The sequence below is a fragment of the Daphnia pulicaria genome, chromosome 4 (genome assembly GCF_021234035.1).
Source record: "Daphnia pulicaria isolate SC F1-1A chromosome 4, SC_F0-13Bv2, whole genome shotgun sequence".
NCBI lineage: Eukaryota > Metazoa > Arthropoda > Branchiopoda > Diplostraca > Daphniidae > Daphnia > Daphnia pulicaria.
Genome location: NC_060916.1, coordinates 20,525,880 through 20,543,594, shown reverse-complemented (window position 1 = coordinate 20,543,594; position 17,715 = coordinate 20,525,880). Strand labels below are relative to the sequence as shown.

Below are 17,715 nucleotides of genomic sequence, written 5' to 3'. Positions count from 1 at the left end.
ATAACCCAAATCTCTAGTGCTAGAGACCGCACGAACAAAACCACGCCTTGGGTATTGGCGTTTTTGTAAAAAATAAAAAAAGGATTCGGCTTCTTTTAAAAAGAAATCTTGTTGCTCTCAAAATAAACCCGGACAACGTCAATTAGTGGCGAGTTGGGGCAACAAACAACAAAACGGACCAAAAAGAAAAATAGGAGGCCAAAAAGTGGTCCCCCTTCTTTTTAAAAAGGGATAGAGGAGGATAGATAGTTAGTTAAAGGTCACGGTAGACTGGGTGGGCTTCATTAGCGACACTACTTGGCTGTGTTACTGTCTGACCGGCTCAGGTAAAAGTAAAAGAAAAGAACTGTAATGTCAGTTCATGCGTGTACGGCTAGAGACCAGGTGGACAAAAGAAAAAGGGAGGAAAAAAACTGTGTGCATTAGCCCCCGTTGATACAATTGGCTCTCTCGGTCGGATGGCGTATCTAAAGTGGGTGGCTCGGATCTCGGAAACACACAAGACCATCACAGATTTCGATCGATATCAATCGTCAATGCTGCATGACTAGTTCCTTCCTTCTTTCCTCTCTATCTGTCTGTCTCTATCAAGTGGAATATTGATCCGGAGGGACCCCGTACAAAAACCCAAAGTAAGAGAGACTGGCCAAACAAATCAAACACGCAATCTCACTCACCGTCGCCGTTTCGAGAAAAGAGCGGCACGATGACTTTATATAGTAGACAGTTTAGTTGGCGATTTATCATCAATAAAACGAGGGGAGAAAGGAGAGAAAGGAAAGAAAGAAAGAAAAAAAGTAAAAAAAGGCAATATTATTTGTTGACTTTCGGGAGGTGCGGCCAGGATATGATTTGCAATGGGCGAAACGAGTGACACCGAGACCTTGCCGAGTCGTCGTTACTTTCTCGGTAAAAAATAAAAAAATACAGTCACGAGATAAGCGAGAGTAAATATTATCGCTGCGGATTGAAAAGGGCGGGAGAGGTGTAGGGGGGGGGGGGAGACTTTTAAGATTAGCTGCGCGTCGCATGACATCACACACACACATACATACCCCTCCAGAAAAGAAGTTCCAGGAATACTACGTAAATATAGCGCGAGATGAGAGACGGTGATGGCCGTTGGCGAACGCGGGAGTTTGTCATCGCACACGACATTGAAGAGCGAGGGGGGAAAAAATCCTCCAACACAAACAAACAAAAACTCTTCAAGATTCTCTCTCTCTCTCTCTTTTTCCGAATCAAAGTAGGTGAGAAGATCCGGGTCAACCCCCCTTTTCCCTGTTAATCTTTCCCGAGAGAGATTTTTTTTTCCATCTCGAATTTGATGATTCATTAATTTTAATTCCTCCCCTCGTGTTGACGATGACCAAGACCAATTCTGGACGCAAGAGATCGGGAGAAGATAGAACGTAAAGGCCAACGCGTCTCGCGCCATTCACGAAGGCCAAAAAGTTGTGATAAATTGTTCATCTTCTTCTTTTGGGGCCTACAAAACAACTCGTCGGCCTTTACGACCCCGAGTCAACGGCGACGACCAAATCGAAAATGAAAACGGAATAAAGCAGCTGCAACAACACCAACAACACCAACAACAAGATGATGATGATGAAGAAGGCGAACGACACGCACCACTACACAACTGACTCCTGTTAACTATTCTTCAGCAAGCGCGGTGTATAATCTATACATATCCCCTTATTTGGTCGTCTTACACATTTAACTTTGACCAAAAGCAAAGAAGGAACAATTTAAAATGATTTTACTACTGCATTTTTTCGAGTTAAGTCGGAAAACGGCAAAACGGTTTAACCCCTCTATTTTTTATTGTTAAAAGCTTATTCTCAACTCTGACGGGGAGATTTGACTATTTTATAGTGAAGCTGAAGCTACTGGCTTCTTTTTCCATTTTTTTTTTCAAAGTGATTCAAACGCAATCCCTGTCGGAATGCGCTCCTACGCACAAAATAGAAATAACCGTGAAGCGGAGAAGGACTTGACAAATGGACTATATCATCCGGTTTGATCCCGCCACCGACTTTACCGACTCACCGAAAAACAGTAAAAAATAAAAATACTGAAATAATCGAAGAAAAATAGGGGTAGGCAGTGGAGAGAGAGAGAAAAAAAAGGGGGAAAGAATTAAAAAAAAAAAACCGAAAAGCATCTTTTATTCGAAGCACGTAACTCCGGCAGGAGCGTGTCGTTCCCAAAAGGAATTTTACACACTAAACAGCACCGCTCTGGCAAACGGAACCGTATAATGTTTCCTCCGAGTCGGGAAGAATGAGACACCCCCCACTATTCCTATAGGTCCAGCTACCATCACCCCCCTCTATTGAATCAACCCTCGTCGCATATCAAAAAGAAACAAAACAAGAAAGAAAAGGTTCACCATCATTCAACGTTAAGGCTGACCATTGTCGCTGACAAATCTATCTACATATTTGGTATTTATCTCCAACCGTTTTTTTTTTTTCTTTTTTGAACAAAAATATATCCCCCCTCCCTAAAAGAAATATCTCTGACCGTTACCAACGTCTTCCTTCGACCCCTCCTTGGGAATCTCTCGTAAATGCGACTCAAATCTAATAATATATATATACAGGCATCAACTGGACTTCTCTTTCGTCCTTTTTTATAGGCGTGTAATACTACATAAAGACGGCATATAAAAGCTTTTCTTTTACTGTATGGGACGCAATTGAGAAAACGACGAGAAAGCAAGACTTATATACGCAGTAGGTCCGCTTTTTTGTCCTTCATCTTTTAGGGAGCTGGCGCTGGGCAGTACTACACTAAGTTGTTATGTCTTATGGGCAGCTAGGATTGGATAAGCCGTCGTCCAATATATCGGCCGGCCGACGATATCAGTGTTTTCCCGATAAGAGCTTTGCCAAATTCGATTCTCTCCCTAGTAGCCATCACTGAAAACAATCACAACAATCACAAAAACAATAAACAACGCCCGAGATATTGCGACCCTCCTTTTTCTGTTTTCTTTCTCCGATTCTCCAAGTATCAATATTCGGGGGAAGTTCCTTAGCAATCGAACACAAGTAGACTAGGAGCTGAATATTTCATCGACATCGAGAAATCTTGGGCCGGCTGGAATTCTCGAAAATCCCACAGAAAACCGGTTGTCTGACATCCAACATGCGAACTGAATATTTCAAAATGCTGTGGCAACTGATTGATTTTCCTACAAACTCGGTCCCGATCGATCGCTCAATTTAAGACAACGGGACCGGAATTATTATCTTTTCCGATTGCGCAGGATGTTTTCCTACAGGCATCCAACTATTGTATCGACACAGAAATCGATACAAGTTCTCAGTTATAGCCTTCACGACAAGGTAAACTTCATTTAGGTCCTTTTATCAGATGGAACTACACACGTAATAGTTCAATAACACGAAAACACGAAGGTTAAAAAACAGAAAAAACAACAACAACCAAAAAAGATCATCGGACCGAGTTGAGTCGAATTTATACGATGTACTTCCCTTATATAGAGCGAACGCTGGTGTCGGCTAGATCCCATTCGTTACAATTCAATTTCCGAGTGGAGGGGGGTACAAGAACAACAACCGAAAATGGATGTGCTGGTTGAAAGAGTTAATGAGTAAAAAAACGGTTTCGCGAAAAGAAAAAACCGCTCGAGAAGAGCGAGGCAAAAAAATAAAATAAAATAAAACGAGTTTGGGCGTGACGGTGCGCGTCGACGGACTAATTGAGATGTTTGGATTGACACGGATGAGACAGACGGTAGTAGTAATTGTAGTAGTAAAAAGTTGTGCGAGCCTGGCGGACGGACTAGACCGCGGAGAGCGACGTCTCAGTCAACAAAAAGCAGCGCGTCTAATTAGTGCGCGGAGGAAAGAAGATAGGAGGGGGGGCCGAGGTACAAGGTCGAGCGCCGGGGAGTTCATTCGTCACTGACAAGCGTCCGATTCGTATCGAGACAGCTTACACACTATAGTGCTGTGTACGGCATGTATAGCGTTTTGCTTGACTTCAAACTCTCTCAACGGTTTACCAATCGAGAGAAACACGCCATTTCCAGAAAACGGAAGAAAAGAAAGAAGAAGACGAAAAGTTTTCGCTGCGTTCATGGCTCGCTATAAAAAAACAAACACGCTGGCAGCCGGAAAAACAAAAAACAATGTCTTTACTACTGGTCGACCAATCCAATCTTGGTTGTAGGCTATAAAGCATACTGTACGATACTATAATACGCGTCGGGAGAAGAAAGGAAAGAAAAAAAAGGGAAACAACACTGTAAACAAAAAGTGGAAAAAATTGGTTTGCAACCGTTTTTTCTTCCCCATTTGGCTGCGCGTCGGTTGTGGATAAATTCGGTGGAATTTTAAGAAACAACCAGAAAAAAAAAGAAAACCCGAAGACGAGAATCCACATAAAGATTCGAGTTACATTAACAACGTCGTCGGCAAAAGAGAAAGAAAAAGGCGGCGTGCCAGTCACGCGACGGGGTATTCGGGCACTATACGATATTATTCGTTTGATGATGGAAGCAATCGGTGATTCACGACTATAGCCGGGCTCGCACAGCCAGCAGATCGGGCAGCAACAAAACAAAAAAAATTACAAAAATAAACAACAGCATAAGAGGCCGAATAGAGAAATGAAGAATCGTCTTTTGGCGAAATGGACTGAAGAGAAGAAACAAGTTAGGATGGCAATCACAGCGCTCTTCGCCCGTCAGGCCCACACAACTCTTCTTCCTTTTTTTTCCTTTTACAATAAAAAAAAAAGATGCCGCGTTGCGCTCGTTATGAAATAGAGACTCTCTTTCGGGAAAGAAGAAACAAAAAAAAAAAAAATCCTTTTTTAGCTTACTGTGTTTGTTTCGTCTTTCTTTCCATAACGATGGCAGGCTTCATCGGGTATTTACGGCCGGTAATCATCGCCGAGTATGAGAGAACCCTTTCTAGATAATATTTCATTTCATTTTTTCCCCTTTTTTTTCACGAGAGACCGGAGCAAATCGTAACAACTTTGTGAAACTTATTCTACCCTTTAAAAAAAAAAGATGATCTATAACACACTGTATCTGTTTTATCCCTCCGGTCTTTTCTTCAGCCCAACTAGTATTTTTTTTTTTTTTTTGAACAAAGTTTATTATTTTTTTTTCTTTACGATGCGAGAGACAGTCACTGCCGCTAGTCTCAAATCTTTTGTCATTGAAGGAGCATGGCCATTTAAATTTTATTCGATCTAACTGTGTCTGTAATAACAGCAGAGTAAACATTTTTTTTTTCTTTCCTTTTTTTACGAAGAAAAAAAAGGACTAAACAAATAATAGAAAAGAAATCTCTCGAAACTCAATTATGGCGACACAGAGTCATCATGTTTCGATCGCTTTTGGAGGTTCGTACTTCGTTTGCTTGTTGCGGGCTCTTCTCCAATTCCCTTTCCCCTTCCTTCACAGATGGGCCATTCGATTGGATGGCGTGACTGGATTCCATCCAAAGTATAAAACCAATAAAAAAAAGAAGAGACACGATACGAGTAGCATTCGCTAAAATGCGAAGGCCAATAAAATAAGAAGAAGGAACGATCTCCAGTCAAATTGTTTAGCGATTGGAAGTTTTTTCACACTAAAAAGGGAGAGGAGCGTCTCGGGTGTCGTGAAAAGATTTAGCCAATTTTCGCGCTTGATTGCCGTCTTATCGGTGACAGCCACCGTTGGTGACTCTTCGTTTTGGCGAATAGGAAAGAAAAAAAAAAGAACCCAACAGATTACAGACACATTGGATACGGCACCTGGCGAGAGAGGAGAAACGAGACACATTTAAAGATTCTCAAATGCGTTAGTGTGAAAAGAAATTTGCACAATGCGTTCGACAAACAGCTACGTGACTGGCGACACATGCGCTGCGGTTGACGTCACCACCGGGTTGACGGTGGATCGGTCACAAAATTTTATACAACTCCCCTGCCGCGGGACCATTCGAAACCTCGAGTGTCGATTCAACTCGCATTTCATTCGACTGTTACGAGAGCCAACAGCGGTCAAAATTGAGTTTTGTCACCTGACGAGAGACGTCGTTCGTGAATATCTGGCCGTCTTTCAACCAAATTCCCGCCGTCCTCATTACAACGTCCCGTTTGCGGGTGGGAAAGGACCGGAGACGAGAACACAAGAAGAAGTGTTGGCCGGATTTCCTGGGCGATCACGCAACGACAACTAATACACCCACAGCTTGGTGTTGTTAAGAGTGCGTGCAGCGAACTGGGCCAACATCTCTCCAGATCGTACAATGGGGGCCCTACTTCTTTTCTTTTCTTTTCTTTCTTTCTAATGAAGAACATTCTATTTTCAATAGGTCGAGCGGTAACAAGAAAAACACTGTGACGGCCTACAGAAAAAAAAGAGCAAAAGACGGTCCTGTTCCATTGTGAAAGAAACAAGGCGGCCGACTACATTATAATACACACAGCCGGAGTCATTAGCATCGAGCAAACATTCACTTCGGAAAAGACGGAAAGGAAAAAGAAGAAAAAGACGAAAAAAAAAAACCAAACAAAAAAGGAGAACAAACTCACAGAAGGCAACCAGACTCGTCTGCGTGTGCATCCCCCCCGCTATACAACTCCGTGTATCGTTTTCTCTCTTTTTCCCTTTGGTTAGTACAAGTGTAGTTCCTTCTCCTTTGTAATAGACCTCTCGTTTCGTGGAACCCGAAGACTCCGTAGGTAGTAATTGGAGGCCAACAATCATGTACGAGTACAGTACACACACACACACACATGTATACATGCACCAGGGCAGTACACAATGAGGTGATAAGGTGGGGTACGTGTAAAAGGCTCAAGAATTCTCTCACAGGAAAAAAAAAAGACGAACAAGAAAAGGCACCCTTCCGTTTCTTTTGTCTTTCCCCCTTGGGTTTGTTTAGACTCGCAGCACCTAAACACCACGTCAAGGTGAGGGTGCTTGCTAATAGCGACAATCTTCTACAGGTGCATTTTTTTTATTCTGCGCTAAAATAAAATTGTCCACGGGGGGAGTCGGAATTCCGCTGGATTTTTCCTTTTCTTTGTTTCGAGATAATTTCGACGAATCCACCTCGGTCATTTCGATTGGGCTGTAACTTTTTCCCTTCTCTCTCTCGCATGTTGGCTGCATTAGAGTCCAAATGAGGGTTGGGGGAAAGGGGTACGGATAATCAAGCCCGAGATAACGATATCAAATAGCTTCATTCCCAGTATATTAGATCAACGATATAACCCCAGAATCCCATTTCCGCTGTCTCGATTGATTTACGACTAGAATCAAATTGAAAACAACCGACATTTCAATCCGTTACTTCATTTTCTTTCTCTCTGGCGCATTTTTTCTATTTATTTATTTATTTTTTGTGTTTTTTTAATTATCGTCCCATTTTTTGTTTTTAAGTGGTGGGGCGCAGTCGGAAACATGGAATAACAAGAATGCCAGTAGTAAACATAACCCGAGCCCATTTTGTTTCCCTTGTACTTCGTTAACCATCGGGAGAAACGACCAGACGACCATATAGTTGGTTAAGAGTTAAAGGGGGGTAGAAGAATAAAGTCAAACAGAATAAAAAAGGGAAAAAAGAAACTTAAAAATAAGAAAGAAAAAAAAATCTCTTTCTACAAAGAAAAGAGAATAAGGGGGAGAGAAAAAAAAGGTCTCATCTATCGTGTAAATCACGACCGATCCGATCCTAGAGAGGAGGGGGGGGGAGGAAGAAAAAAAGGTAGCCCATGTCCAACAAACCGGTGCCCAACAAGGGCCGGCCCAGGTCCATTTGTCATGGAAACGGAGAGCCGAGCAGAGAGAAGAGAAGAGCGGGCACATTTTCGGGGCCAGCTCAGCCAGTGTCGACATGACCAGCACCGCGGTGGGTCCCTCCCTCGTCAAGAACCCCCCTCTCTAGCATCGCATTCCTACCCGAGGAAAAATCCTCCTTCAAGAAAGAAAAGAAATTTTGGGTTCAAAAAAAAAGAAAAGAAAAGGGCGGCTTTGATTGCCGATTTTTTTTCTTCTTCTTCCCCTTTAACATCCCTATTGTAGGGCTGATACCTTTCATCAACTCGAGGAAGTATTTCAAAGTCTAATGAGACCGCAAACAAAAAGGGAAAGATGGGATCGAGTCGAAGGAAACAACATAAGCATAAAGGAAGACACGGGGAAACTGTCTTTTCCCCCTCAGAGAGCGTCTCTTATCGCTCATGTGTCAAACTTTTTAAAGGCAGTTGACATGCGTGTCAATCACGGACTGGGAAATCAACACTTAATGGACGCGTCTGGAGCTGCTCACGTCACCTACACGCGATTAACCTAAAACGAAATACACGAGAAGGCGATATTTGACTGTGGATTTTTCCCCCCTTTATTTTTTCTTGTGTCGTGTCGTACATTCAAATCTCGTGGCCAGGTGGAATGTTTTGTTCCCTTTGGCCTCGACCTCCTCACACACACACACACAACAGCCGCGCAGAGACATAAGAAGAAATGAGAAAGAAAGAAAGAAAAAAACCCAAAAAATGTTTGATCGTAAATTATCAGTGGCGTCATTTCTTTTCTCCCTACACACATATGCGTATATTTATACCTTCTTTTTTTCTCTCTACTTCTTTGCCATTTTCTATCCCGGCCATTAAAACGGCTATAAAATAAAACGCAACTGGAATGATGGCGAAAAAAAAAGAAAGAAACAACAAGGCGGTACCAATTTGAGATGAAACAACTAAAATATCTTGCCCCTTTTTTTTCTCTCTGGCTCAATCTGTGATTTATAAATAAATAAAACACGGGAAAAGACGGAGACGGAGAGCGGCTTCCAACCCGTGGGACAAACACACACGCAGAGGTTTTTTTGGGGGGAATCATTTGGTTTAGGTAGGCTAAAGGTAGGGTGGGGTGTGTGTGTGTGTGGATGTAGTAGTCTTTCACGTCAAGTGACACGATACGACCACGGCACGAAATCGAGCGCGCGGCGCGTTGAATTCTTCTTCTTCCACCTCGCTCGCTTCTCTTCTTTTTAGGGGGTTCTTTTCATCTTCTTTTGTTTGATAATCTGCGGGCTCAATCTCCCACGTTTGTGTGTGTTGAAGAGACACAAGTGCAACGGGGCCCCATTCCGACAGTTCTGACTTGATCTCTAGACCCCATCTTCTTCGTCTTCTTCCTGCTACCCCGAGCCCGTCTTCTTCTCCCAAAAGAGAAATAATAAAAACCCGTCGAAACAAATGTTTCAACTCCTCTGTCTGAATTCTACACAGGAGAACAAGAGAAAACAGAAAAGAAAAAAAAGGAACAAGAAGTAGGGATAAGAATCTCATCTTTTCCCAGAGAGTTGAGGCGAACCAGCAACATATACAAACACACACACACACACAACACGTCATTGGTGGCCGAGACGTTAGGTTACGAGGTAGACCAAAAGGAATGACGCCCTGACGTTATTTTGTACAGATACCGAGTTTAGCGCGTTTTATATAGTGATTGGTTCACTCGTCGACTGTCCATGAAAATTCCCAACGTCCAATTGACCGATCGTCAAATATTTTGATTATCTTCGCAAACAAATAACAAAATGGTTCACGCCGCACTCTCCTCCATGATACAGTAATCCACCGGGACAGACTGGCGCTAGCCACAAGAAAGAAAAAAAAAAGGAAGAGCGCCACAAAGACTCCACACACAATGCAGTTCTTTGTTGATAACGATAAACGTATCAATCACTCAAAGGGCGGCGTAATAAATACGACTTAGTTGTGTGTGTGTGTGTAACTATACTCATAGATCTGCCCTTGTACGGAATAGGATAGAATATACTCTACTAGATGAATTTTCATTTCTTCTTCAAGACCATCTCTCATTTCAAACCGGCCGTCCAGTGCTGTGGCGAGTATTAAAAAAAAAAGAAAAAAAAAAGGTGAGAGCCGGTCAATCTAGTTAGATGCAGTGGGGTGGGCATCGTAGAATCCATTTACTATTCTTTCTTCTATTCTTTCTACTTTAGTTTAGTTTTCTTTTCCTTTGCACTTCTCCGATGCCCCGCCTACCTCATCATCCAAGATTGGGGCGCCCTTTCACAAAATGTGAAACCCAACGAATATAAAAATTTGTACGAGGGTTGTTGAAGAAAAGAGAAAGAAAAGCTCTTCTCTCTTTTTTCTCTTCTTCTTCTTCTAGAATGAGAGAGCAAAAGAAGAGTCTGAGCGCGCAGAGGGTGCCGATCGTTAATTTCCGCTGGGCCTAGACAGCGTCCATCGACATGGGAAACGACATCGATCATAACACATCGACATCGTTTATTATAATAAGCATCTTTCTCTCTCTTCTCTCACCATTTCGCCTCCTTGAAAATAATTTCTTCGACGTCATTCAGCTCATTTGAGAAGGACGCGAAGTCGCTGGCCGTTTTTCTTGTGCGCGGTTGGATGACCGCCAAAAAAACCGTTAGCGATCACAGCATTCCTTCTTCTCGTGTTTAAGTACTAGACGACTATTTATCGCTTCATCGACGACGGCTCTCTTTCTCCCTCTGACTTCCTTCTTCCCTTAAATCTTAGTGTTATCCGCTTCCGGTAAAGGCCCGTCAAGTTTGATATTGAACCGAGTAGCAGCAGCAGCGGTGGCAGCAACAGCAACAACAACAACAATATTCTAACTGCAGGAGCAGTGGCGTGTTAGGTTAGGTGTCTGTTGAGCTGGATCCACTTGCAACCGAGCAGATGCAGGGCAAGAGCTTGAACTTTAGGATGGGGGGCCTTCGTTCAGACTAGATAATGGACAGCACTCATTCCAGCTACTCTGTAAGCTCCCGCGTGCACGCGCCCCTTAGCTTCTCTGGCTTCCTCCTCCGACAAACAAAAACAAGAGAAAGAGGAATAAGGAGAGAGAGAGAGAGAGAGTCTGTGTTTGGGCTCTTGCCCTATTGTTTTGTGTTTTGATTTATTCTGTAACAATCATATCCCATTAGCTCCTCTTGCCACACACACACACACACACATCAGCCCCATAATAAACAGCTAGCCCAGCGACCGGCACTGTTGTTGCGCCTGTGGGAGCCTGTGGGGGGGGGGGGGGGGATGTGCACGATGTTGGGATAGAGGAACTAAGATTTTTCAAGTATTAAGAGAAAGAGAGAGAGAGACGCTCCCGAGCCCCGTCCTGTTTCTCGTTCGTGTGTGCAAAGTCAAGAGAAGGAACATTCCTTGTTCTCCCAGAGCAAACTTATCCGTTCATATAAGGTAAACATTAGCTACCGTCTTCTCTTGGCCAGCGCTCTCTCTCTTTTTTCTCTCTCTCTGTTGTAAACTTTTATGATGTACATGACAAGTACCAAGTTCAAAAAGCTCGCCATAAAAAGAAATGAGTAAGAAGATGAAGAAAGGAAAATTACCCAAGTGACGACGCTGTTTTCTTTCAGATAATAATACTATGGACGACAATATAGTAGTGGATTATAAAATAATAAACGAATTAAAAAAGGAGAATGACGCCATTGTGACCAATAGGTTACTCGTATCGCACGAGCAAAGAAAAAGAAAATTCAGGTGATTTACATTCAAATTGCACAAGGCCATATAATTACCGACTGGAAAAAAACAAAAGTACGGCCAAACATGTACATCCGGATATGTACAACGGAAGATGAGATAATGGATTGGATCAAGAGGGGCGTGAAAACCCAAAATAATAAAAAATAGAATAGAAATTCAGCCCGAAAAAAATAAACCGTAAACAAGACCCGACAAATAAAACCCTAATCATCATCATCATGAGCTTAGAGTGTGCTACACAAAGTCATGACAAAAATGGAGGAAGGGAATGAGGAATGGGGTCGTCGCCCACCATGGAACGTCCGGGATCGGCAATCGAGTCGAAATCCGGGGCCGTGTTCCGTGCTGCTCACCTTTCGCGCGTATAAACCCGTAGGAATATACTAAATAGCCAATGAATTTTTTTAAAACGGAAAAAATAGCTTAGGCTAACCCCTCGACACACACACACACACACAAAATCACGACACAAAAAAAAAAACGGTGCACGAGCTCCGGTTCGCTACGGGTTCGGCCCCCACAAATCTCTCAATATCGTCCCTATTTATTTCTTCTATTCTTTTCTTTTCCGAGTGGAATTTTAGCAAAAGAAAAAAAAAACTCGAAGCAAAGTTTCCTTTCTATGAGATTCCAATTCTATGCTTCCTTCCAACAAAACTCGCCAGACCCGCAGAGAGTTGAATTTCCACACAATCAAAAAATGAATGCAATCGGGATAATACCGGTTTCGTAACGGGTAGCGCCTGCACTGTCCAACGAACTATTAGTAGTCGGCAGTCGACACGCCGAGAAAAGTAGATTAACTCAGGTAATATGGTTTTTATATAACACACCGCGTGTGCCAAGGAGAATTTATTATCGCGGATCTGGCCACAAAACGATGACGCCATAAAGAGACTAAAGTAACACACACACACACACACACACAAATAGTTTGCAGTTTAGACTAGAGCGACAAAAGAGAGTTCTCGCGTCATGGATGATAATCTTTTTTACGACGATTCACATGCGTGTCACCTTAAAAACTTTGAATTCGTTCCCCTACGCTCGATCGGTCTATAAAGCTCGACAATCACATGTCAACTGGGGAAAAAGTTTTTCTCTGTTTAAATAATTCATTCGGCGCAACCGAGAGTTGATGTAATACGGGGCCCACTAAGACCACCATCTGTATGTACGGCAGAAGGTGACCTTATAACGTATCACGTTGTCCTGGCGTGAAAGGATCACCCGCTTAGAGACGGTAAAACCAACGAGAAAGAGAGTGGGATTTCGTGACCGAGACGCCATAGAAAAATAGTCAAATACCCAAAGTAAAAAGAGCCTAGTCTAAGTCAGTCATGAAGTCAAAGAGAAGGGAGAGGCAGCAGGGAGGAGCCAACCCGTGAGGCACACACACAAAACACGATTCTTTGCAGACTGCTGCAGTCGAAACAAAAACAAACAAAAAATAACCCGAGCACATTGTGTGGGTAATCAAGTGGAAAACAATACGACTTTTTGGCTGTCAGGACGAGACAGCGAGTCGGACGCGCGTTTCTCTGGGAATGCCGTGAATTCCCAAGTCCTACCGATCGGGATCGAGTCGTGAGTTGGCTTTAAGGAACACGCCAAAATGATGGAACGAATCGAGAACAAAAGGTCATTTTTCCGCATTTTTCCACACGACATTGGAAAACGTCGAGATGCGAAAGGGAAAAGGAAAAGCAGAAAAACGAGAGAAAAGAAAAAATTGGCGAATAAAGAGATGGGCAGATTCGACGATAGCGGAGAGATGAGGAGCATTGACTTACATCTTGTCGGCGTCCTTTGGCAAATCCAGCGGCACTTGAGTCAGTCCGCGGTTGGAGCAATCCACCGCATTGGCCTCGCACTGGCAGAGTCTCGAGCAAGGCAAGGCGGCCGCATCGCTACCGGCCCCTTTTCCGGCCGAGCGGGCCGGTTCATCGCGCTGTCCGCCGCCGGCCACATGGAGCAGGAGCAGGACGAAAATCCACAGGAAGAGAAAGGCTCGCATTTTGTCCGTGAGCAAGACGCTTTGCCACCACAAGGATCTCTCAGAATACCAAATCGAAGACGTAGAAGACCACCACGTATTTGTTGCTGTCGCTGTAACGGCTGCTGCTGCTGTTGCTGCTGACGACGACGACGAGGATGATCTAGCCTGCTGGTGCTGGTGCACGGCCATCGGTAGATAGCCAACCTTGGTACAGCATAGTCTCCTGGACTCTAACCAGTCACTCTGTCGCTCACTTTTTTTTTTATAGTTGTCGTTTTTTGTCTTTCTTTGTGTTTGTTTGCTTTTGTCTTCTCTGTTTCTTTAACTTTTTGTTTCACTTGGAACTACGACGAGATATCCGTTTTCACTGTTTGGCGTGTTTCACGCACACGCGCTCACCTTCTGCTTACTCTACACACTCGGTCACTCACGCAATCTCTGCAACTCTCGGTGGTAAGTGTCCGGTGGAAACTCAAAATAGCTGTTACACAAAACTAAACACACACACACATACTCGGGGGCGCGCGCGCGGACACACACAGACACACACACAAACGGAGACAAAGTTCCACGAATTTCAAGTTTGGATTTTCAAACAAGAGCTGGAAATCGATTGAAATTAAACCTGTTTGAGAAAAGAGAGAGAGAAAGAAACAAAAGTGTGAGAAACAATTTGATGAGTCAATGGCCATCCGCTGAGACGGTAAACGGACGCTCCCTTCGGACGTCAAACATACATTTGACGGACGCGGCGCTCCAGATACTGATAACGAGTCTACTGCTCCTCCCAGGCCCGTAAGTGAGGGGACACTTTTTTTTTTCAGCAAGAGCGACAGTCAGACAAGACTTAAAAGTCTCCATTTTTTCCCTCCTTTTTATCTCATTGAAAAACGCTGTGCCAGTTCATTGTTAACAATCAGATATAGACGAAGGAACGGGGGGGGGGGGATTGAGGAGAGCGGAAAGAGAACGAGGAATACAAGGATGGGGGGGAACGAGGGCTACAATCGTGAGAGTAAAAAACGGTCTTACAATACCGTCGATTCTTATGCAACACCATTTAACCTCAGTCCAATGAATCCACTTCCCGCGCGCTCCGCACCCAAAATTCAAACACATCTACTGCGGCACACAAAGCTCTTTGAATGCTGCCCCCCTCCTCCCCACCACCTCCGTCACGAAAAATTTCACCATTTTAGCATTTGAATCGATTTCCTTGGAATCAAACCGAATCGGATTACTCAATCAAAAGTGTAACAATAGCCGTGGCATGAAAATGGAAAGTTTTGAATGAAAGAAAAACCATGAAATCTTTTTTTTTTCTTTCTTCTTTTTCATTGTAAGGGATAAAAGGTTAGCTGGTACTGTGAAAAAAGAAACGGAAAATCAAATGTGTATACCTGAAAGATGGTAAGGAGCATATCGATGCACATGCGCGGCACAAGAGTTCCGTCACCGTGTTGACTGTGAGAAAGTCGGCACTCTACTAAAGCGCAGACAGCCACAGCGGCCCACCATATACTCTCTCTCTCTCGGTGCACACACGTACAAAAGGGGGACGGCAAGACAGGGAATAGCGCCACAGAGCGGATGGCGGAGGGAATAGGTAGAGACTTGAATGGAAGCCCCCTACAGAAATAATCATAAATATCAAAAGAGAGACGGACGATTCCGTTTTTTTCTTCTTCCCTATAGACTCTAAGTCACATAATGCTCGCCCGACACGGAAACGGGATCGGATTAAACATCTTTGAAAATCTTTTCAGAAGGAAATTATGTCGTCTCCGAATGTTTATGCGATGGAAATTATCTACGGAGGCTGCAATGTTCGCTTTTCCTTTTTTGTGTCCCCTATCTTCCTTTTTTTACAGACTAATAGAAAAGAGCCTACTGATGAATAGAAATCAGAGGACTCGGTAGGATTAGATGAATAGATAACGTGACTCACTGTATAGAGTAGAAGATCAGAACGGCCCAGCCGGCTATAGGGTTGCTGGCACTGCTGCATATTCAACATCTTAATTCACACCTGGTGGCATGAATCCGTCGGCTAGGATCGTCCAGCCTATCCGCCACGGCCGCGCTTATTTCGAAATGGTGACGTGCAGTTCATTCTCCACAGGGTCTCGTATTCCTTTTCGCTCCAACTTCAAACTTCGTCTTGTTCTTCTCTCATCGTTATCCCTCCCTCTCTCCATCTTCTTCCATCGGACGTCTCTTTTGGTCAATGGTTTGAAAGCCACGCCGTGCTCCAAGCGCCGCACATTACTTTTTCAACGTCTTGAATTACGCAGACGGGTGCGTCATATGACCGTCGGTCGCCAGTTCCCAATTGACCGCAGCCGTTCCAGCCCCATGACCAGCCTGATTTATTGTCTAGGGAGATCATTCCAACAAAGAAATCAATGGTTGTATATGCGTAGTTAAGAAGGCACGGATGGGAAAATGCGGGGACATGACAGACACACCAAGTTCAAACAAGACAAAATGCTATTTACCCAGAGTCACCGCAGTGTGACGAGAACCACACGAGATCGAAGTCACGTTGGCTTCGTCTAAAGAAAATGGCATCGCGTGATCCAGAAGACGTGGCTCAGATTGGATGCTGACATGTTCACTGTATCCCGGGAGAAAAGGAGAGATCAATAAGCGTTTGAGGAGTGCGATGATCTGATAGATTTAGTACATTTCCGGAGTTCAGTGTCCACCAGTTGCACCGAAATCACTAGATGGGCACTGTATCGTTTTACCTTTTGCTAGCAGAACCACTCAGATTACGACAGGGTAAACCCAACTGACCGGATTCATTCCACCCCCAAACGTAAACGTCTCCTGATTCGCTTAACGCGCAGCTATGCCATCCTCCAGCAGCAATTTGAACAATTTTGATTCCGCCCAGCACCTCAATTTCTTGAGGATATTCATTTGACTCGATGCTACCGTGACCTAGCTGGCCTCGACTTAACAGGGGAAAAAAAGGAAAGTTTATAAGTGACACATTTCAAGTAAAAAATAATTAATGTTTTATCAAAGTTTCACTGACCTTCCTGAACCCCAACTGTAAACTTTTCCTTCACTATTTAAGGCAATAAAATGTTCTTTTCCACTAGCAATAGCAACAAATACTGACTGCATGTTTTCCATTCGTGAAGGTGGAAGATGAAGGTTGCCTGCCACAAACGTTCTTAATGTAAGATTCTTACTTCAAGGCTAAGCTATACTAGAACATACCGATTTCATCAAGAGCTATAACAGAATGTTCACTGCCTAAAACTTTTACAAATTTAACAGGCTTTGATTGATCCTCATCAGCAGACTCTATGTGCACATCTTCCCAATCACATGATTTAATATCTATTGCTTGTTTCTTTAGCATTCCTTTTCTATCGATACCCACAGCAAACTGTTCAGTACATGTAACCTAATAGATAAGTTTTGTTTAAAAAAAACACTGTGACTAAAAAAACTATCACACAATATACTTGTTTTAAACAGCTTCCTTTGCTGATGGAACCTATGAAACCCGAAATTCCATTCCAATATCCACTCACAATACAATCACCATCTAAATTTCATAGAAAGAATGAGTTAGACCACTTTAAATATGCAAGTCAATAGCCTTACTTGTCGTGATAATTAATCGAGACCAACCAAGGAACATTTCAAAAGAATCGGTTTCCGTTTCGAAAATTAGAGTGGGCCAGCAACAATCAACTTTTACTGATTTTTCATTATCATTTAAATTTGTTGATTTGATTTGCCCAAATCCATTAAATCCACAATAAAACAGTTTCATTGTACTAATTGTTTTTTTTTTTCTAATAATTTTCGAAGAGGTTTTCTACTACTTCACACGAATGAAGAGTTTGAAGACTGAAGAGTAGATGAAGACTGAGCAAAGCAAGTGATCACAATTCACAAATTCAAAAACGTGGATAACGCTCAGCTGTTTCTCTCGGAAGTTGTTCAGCTTGTTCATGAGTTCGTCTGCAAAAATCAAAGAAGCCGCTAATAAACAAAAGCGTACCCGTGGAGGAATAGTAGGCTACCCTTTGGGCACAAACGGGAAGGCAAGTTAAATTACTTATTAAATATGGAAATATAACCAGAGATGGGAAGTGATGAATAAAATCTGTTTCTAAAAATAAGAG

The 17,715-nt window shown here is 43.2% G+C and overlaps 2 protein-coding genes across 3 annotated transcripts in view; both read right to left on the bottom strand.

The window, feature by feature from the left end:
* The window catches only part of LOC124335774 (protein slit-like), a 68,392-nt gene extending 52,613 nt beyond the window's left edge, over positions 1–15,779 (bottom strand). Inside the window, exons 1-2 of one of the 2 annotated variants that reach the window (XM_046789233.1) lie at positions 15,513–15,779; positions 13,359–14,189 (exon numbers count right to left, since the gene is read on the bottom strand). In XM_046789233.1, the coding sequence (XP_046645189.1) occupies positions 13,359–13,753 (395 nt within the window). In that variant the 5' untranslated portion in view covers positions 13,754–14,189; positions 15,513–15,779. Of the gene's footprint in view, positions 1–13,358; positions 14,190–14,964; positions 15,066–15,512 lie in introns of those variants that run through there. The other variant, XM_046789232.1, reaches the window with a different exon arrangement.
* A 531-nt stretch (positions 15,780–16,310) lies between these two features.
* LOC124337835 (E3 ISG15--protein ligase HERC5-like) lies at positions 16,311–17,360 on the bottom strand. Its single transcript, XM_046791848.1, has 5 exons — positions 17,189–17,360; positions 17,047–17,129; positions 16,796–16,985; positions 16,608–16,734; positions 16,311–16,524 (listed from the first exon to the last, which is right to left on the bottom strand). Exons 1-5 carry the CDS (start codon positions 17,358–17,360, stop codon positions 16,311–16,313), a joined length of 786 nt encoding a protein of 261 aa, XP_046647804.1.
* Positions 17,361–17,715: the final 355 nt, after the last annotated feature.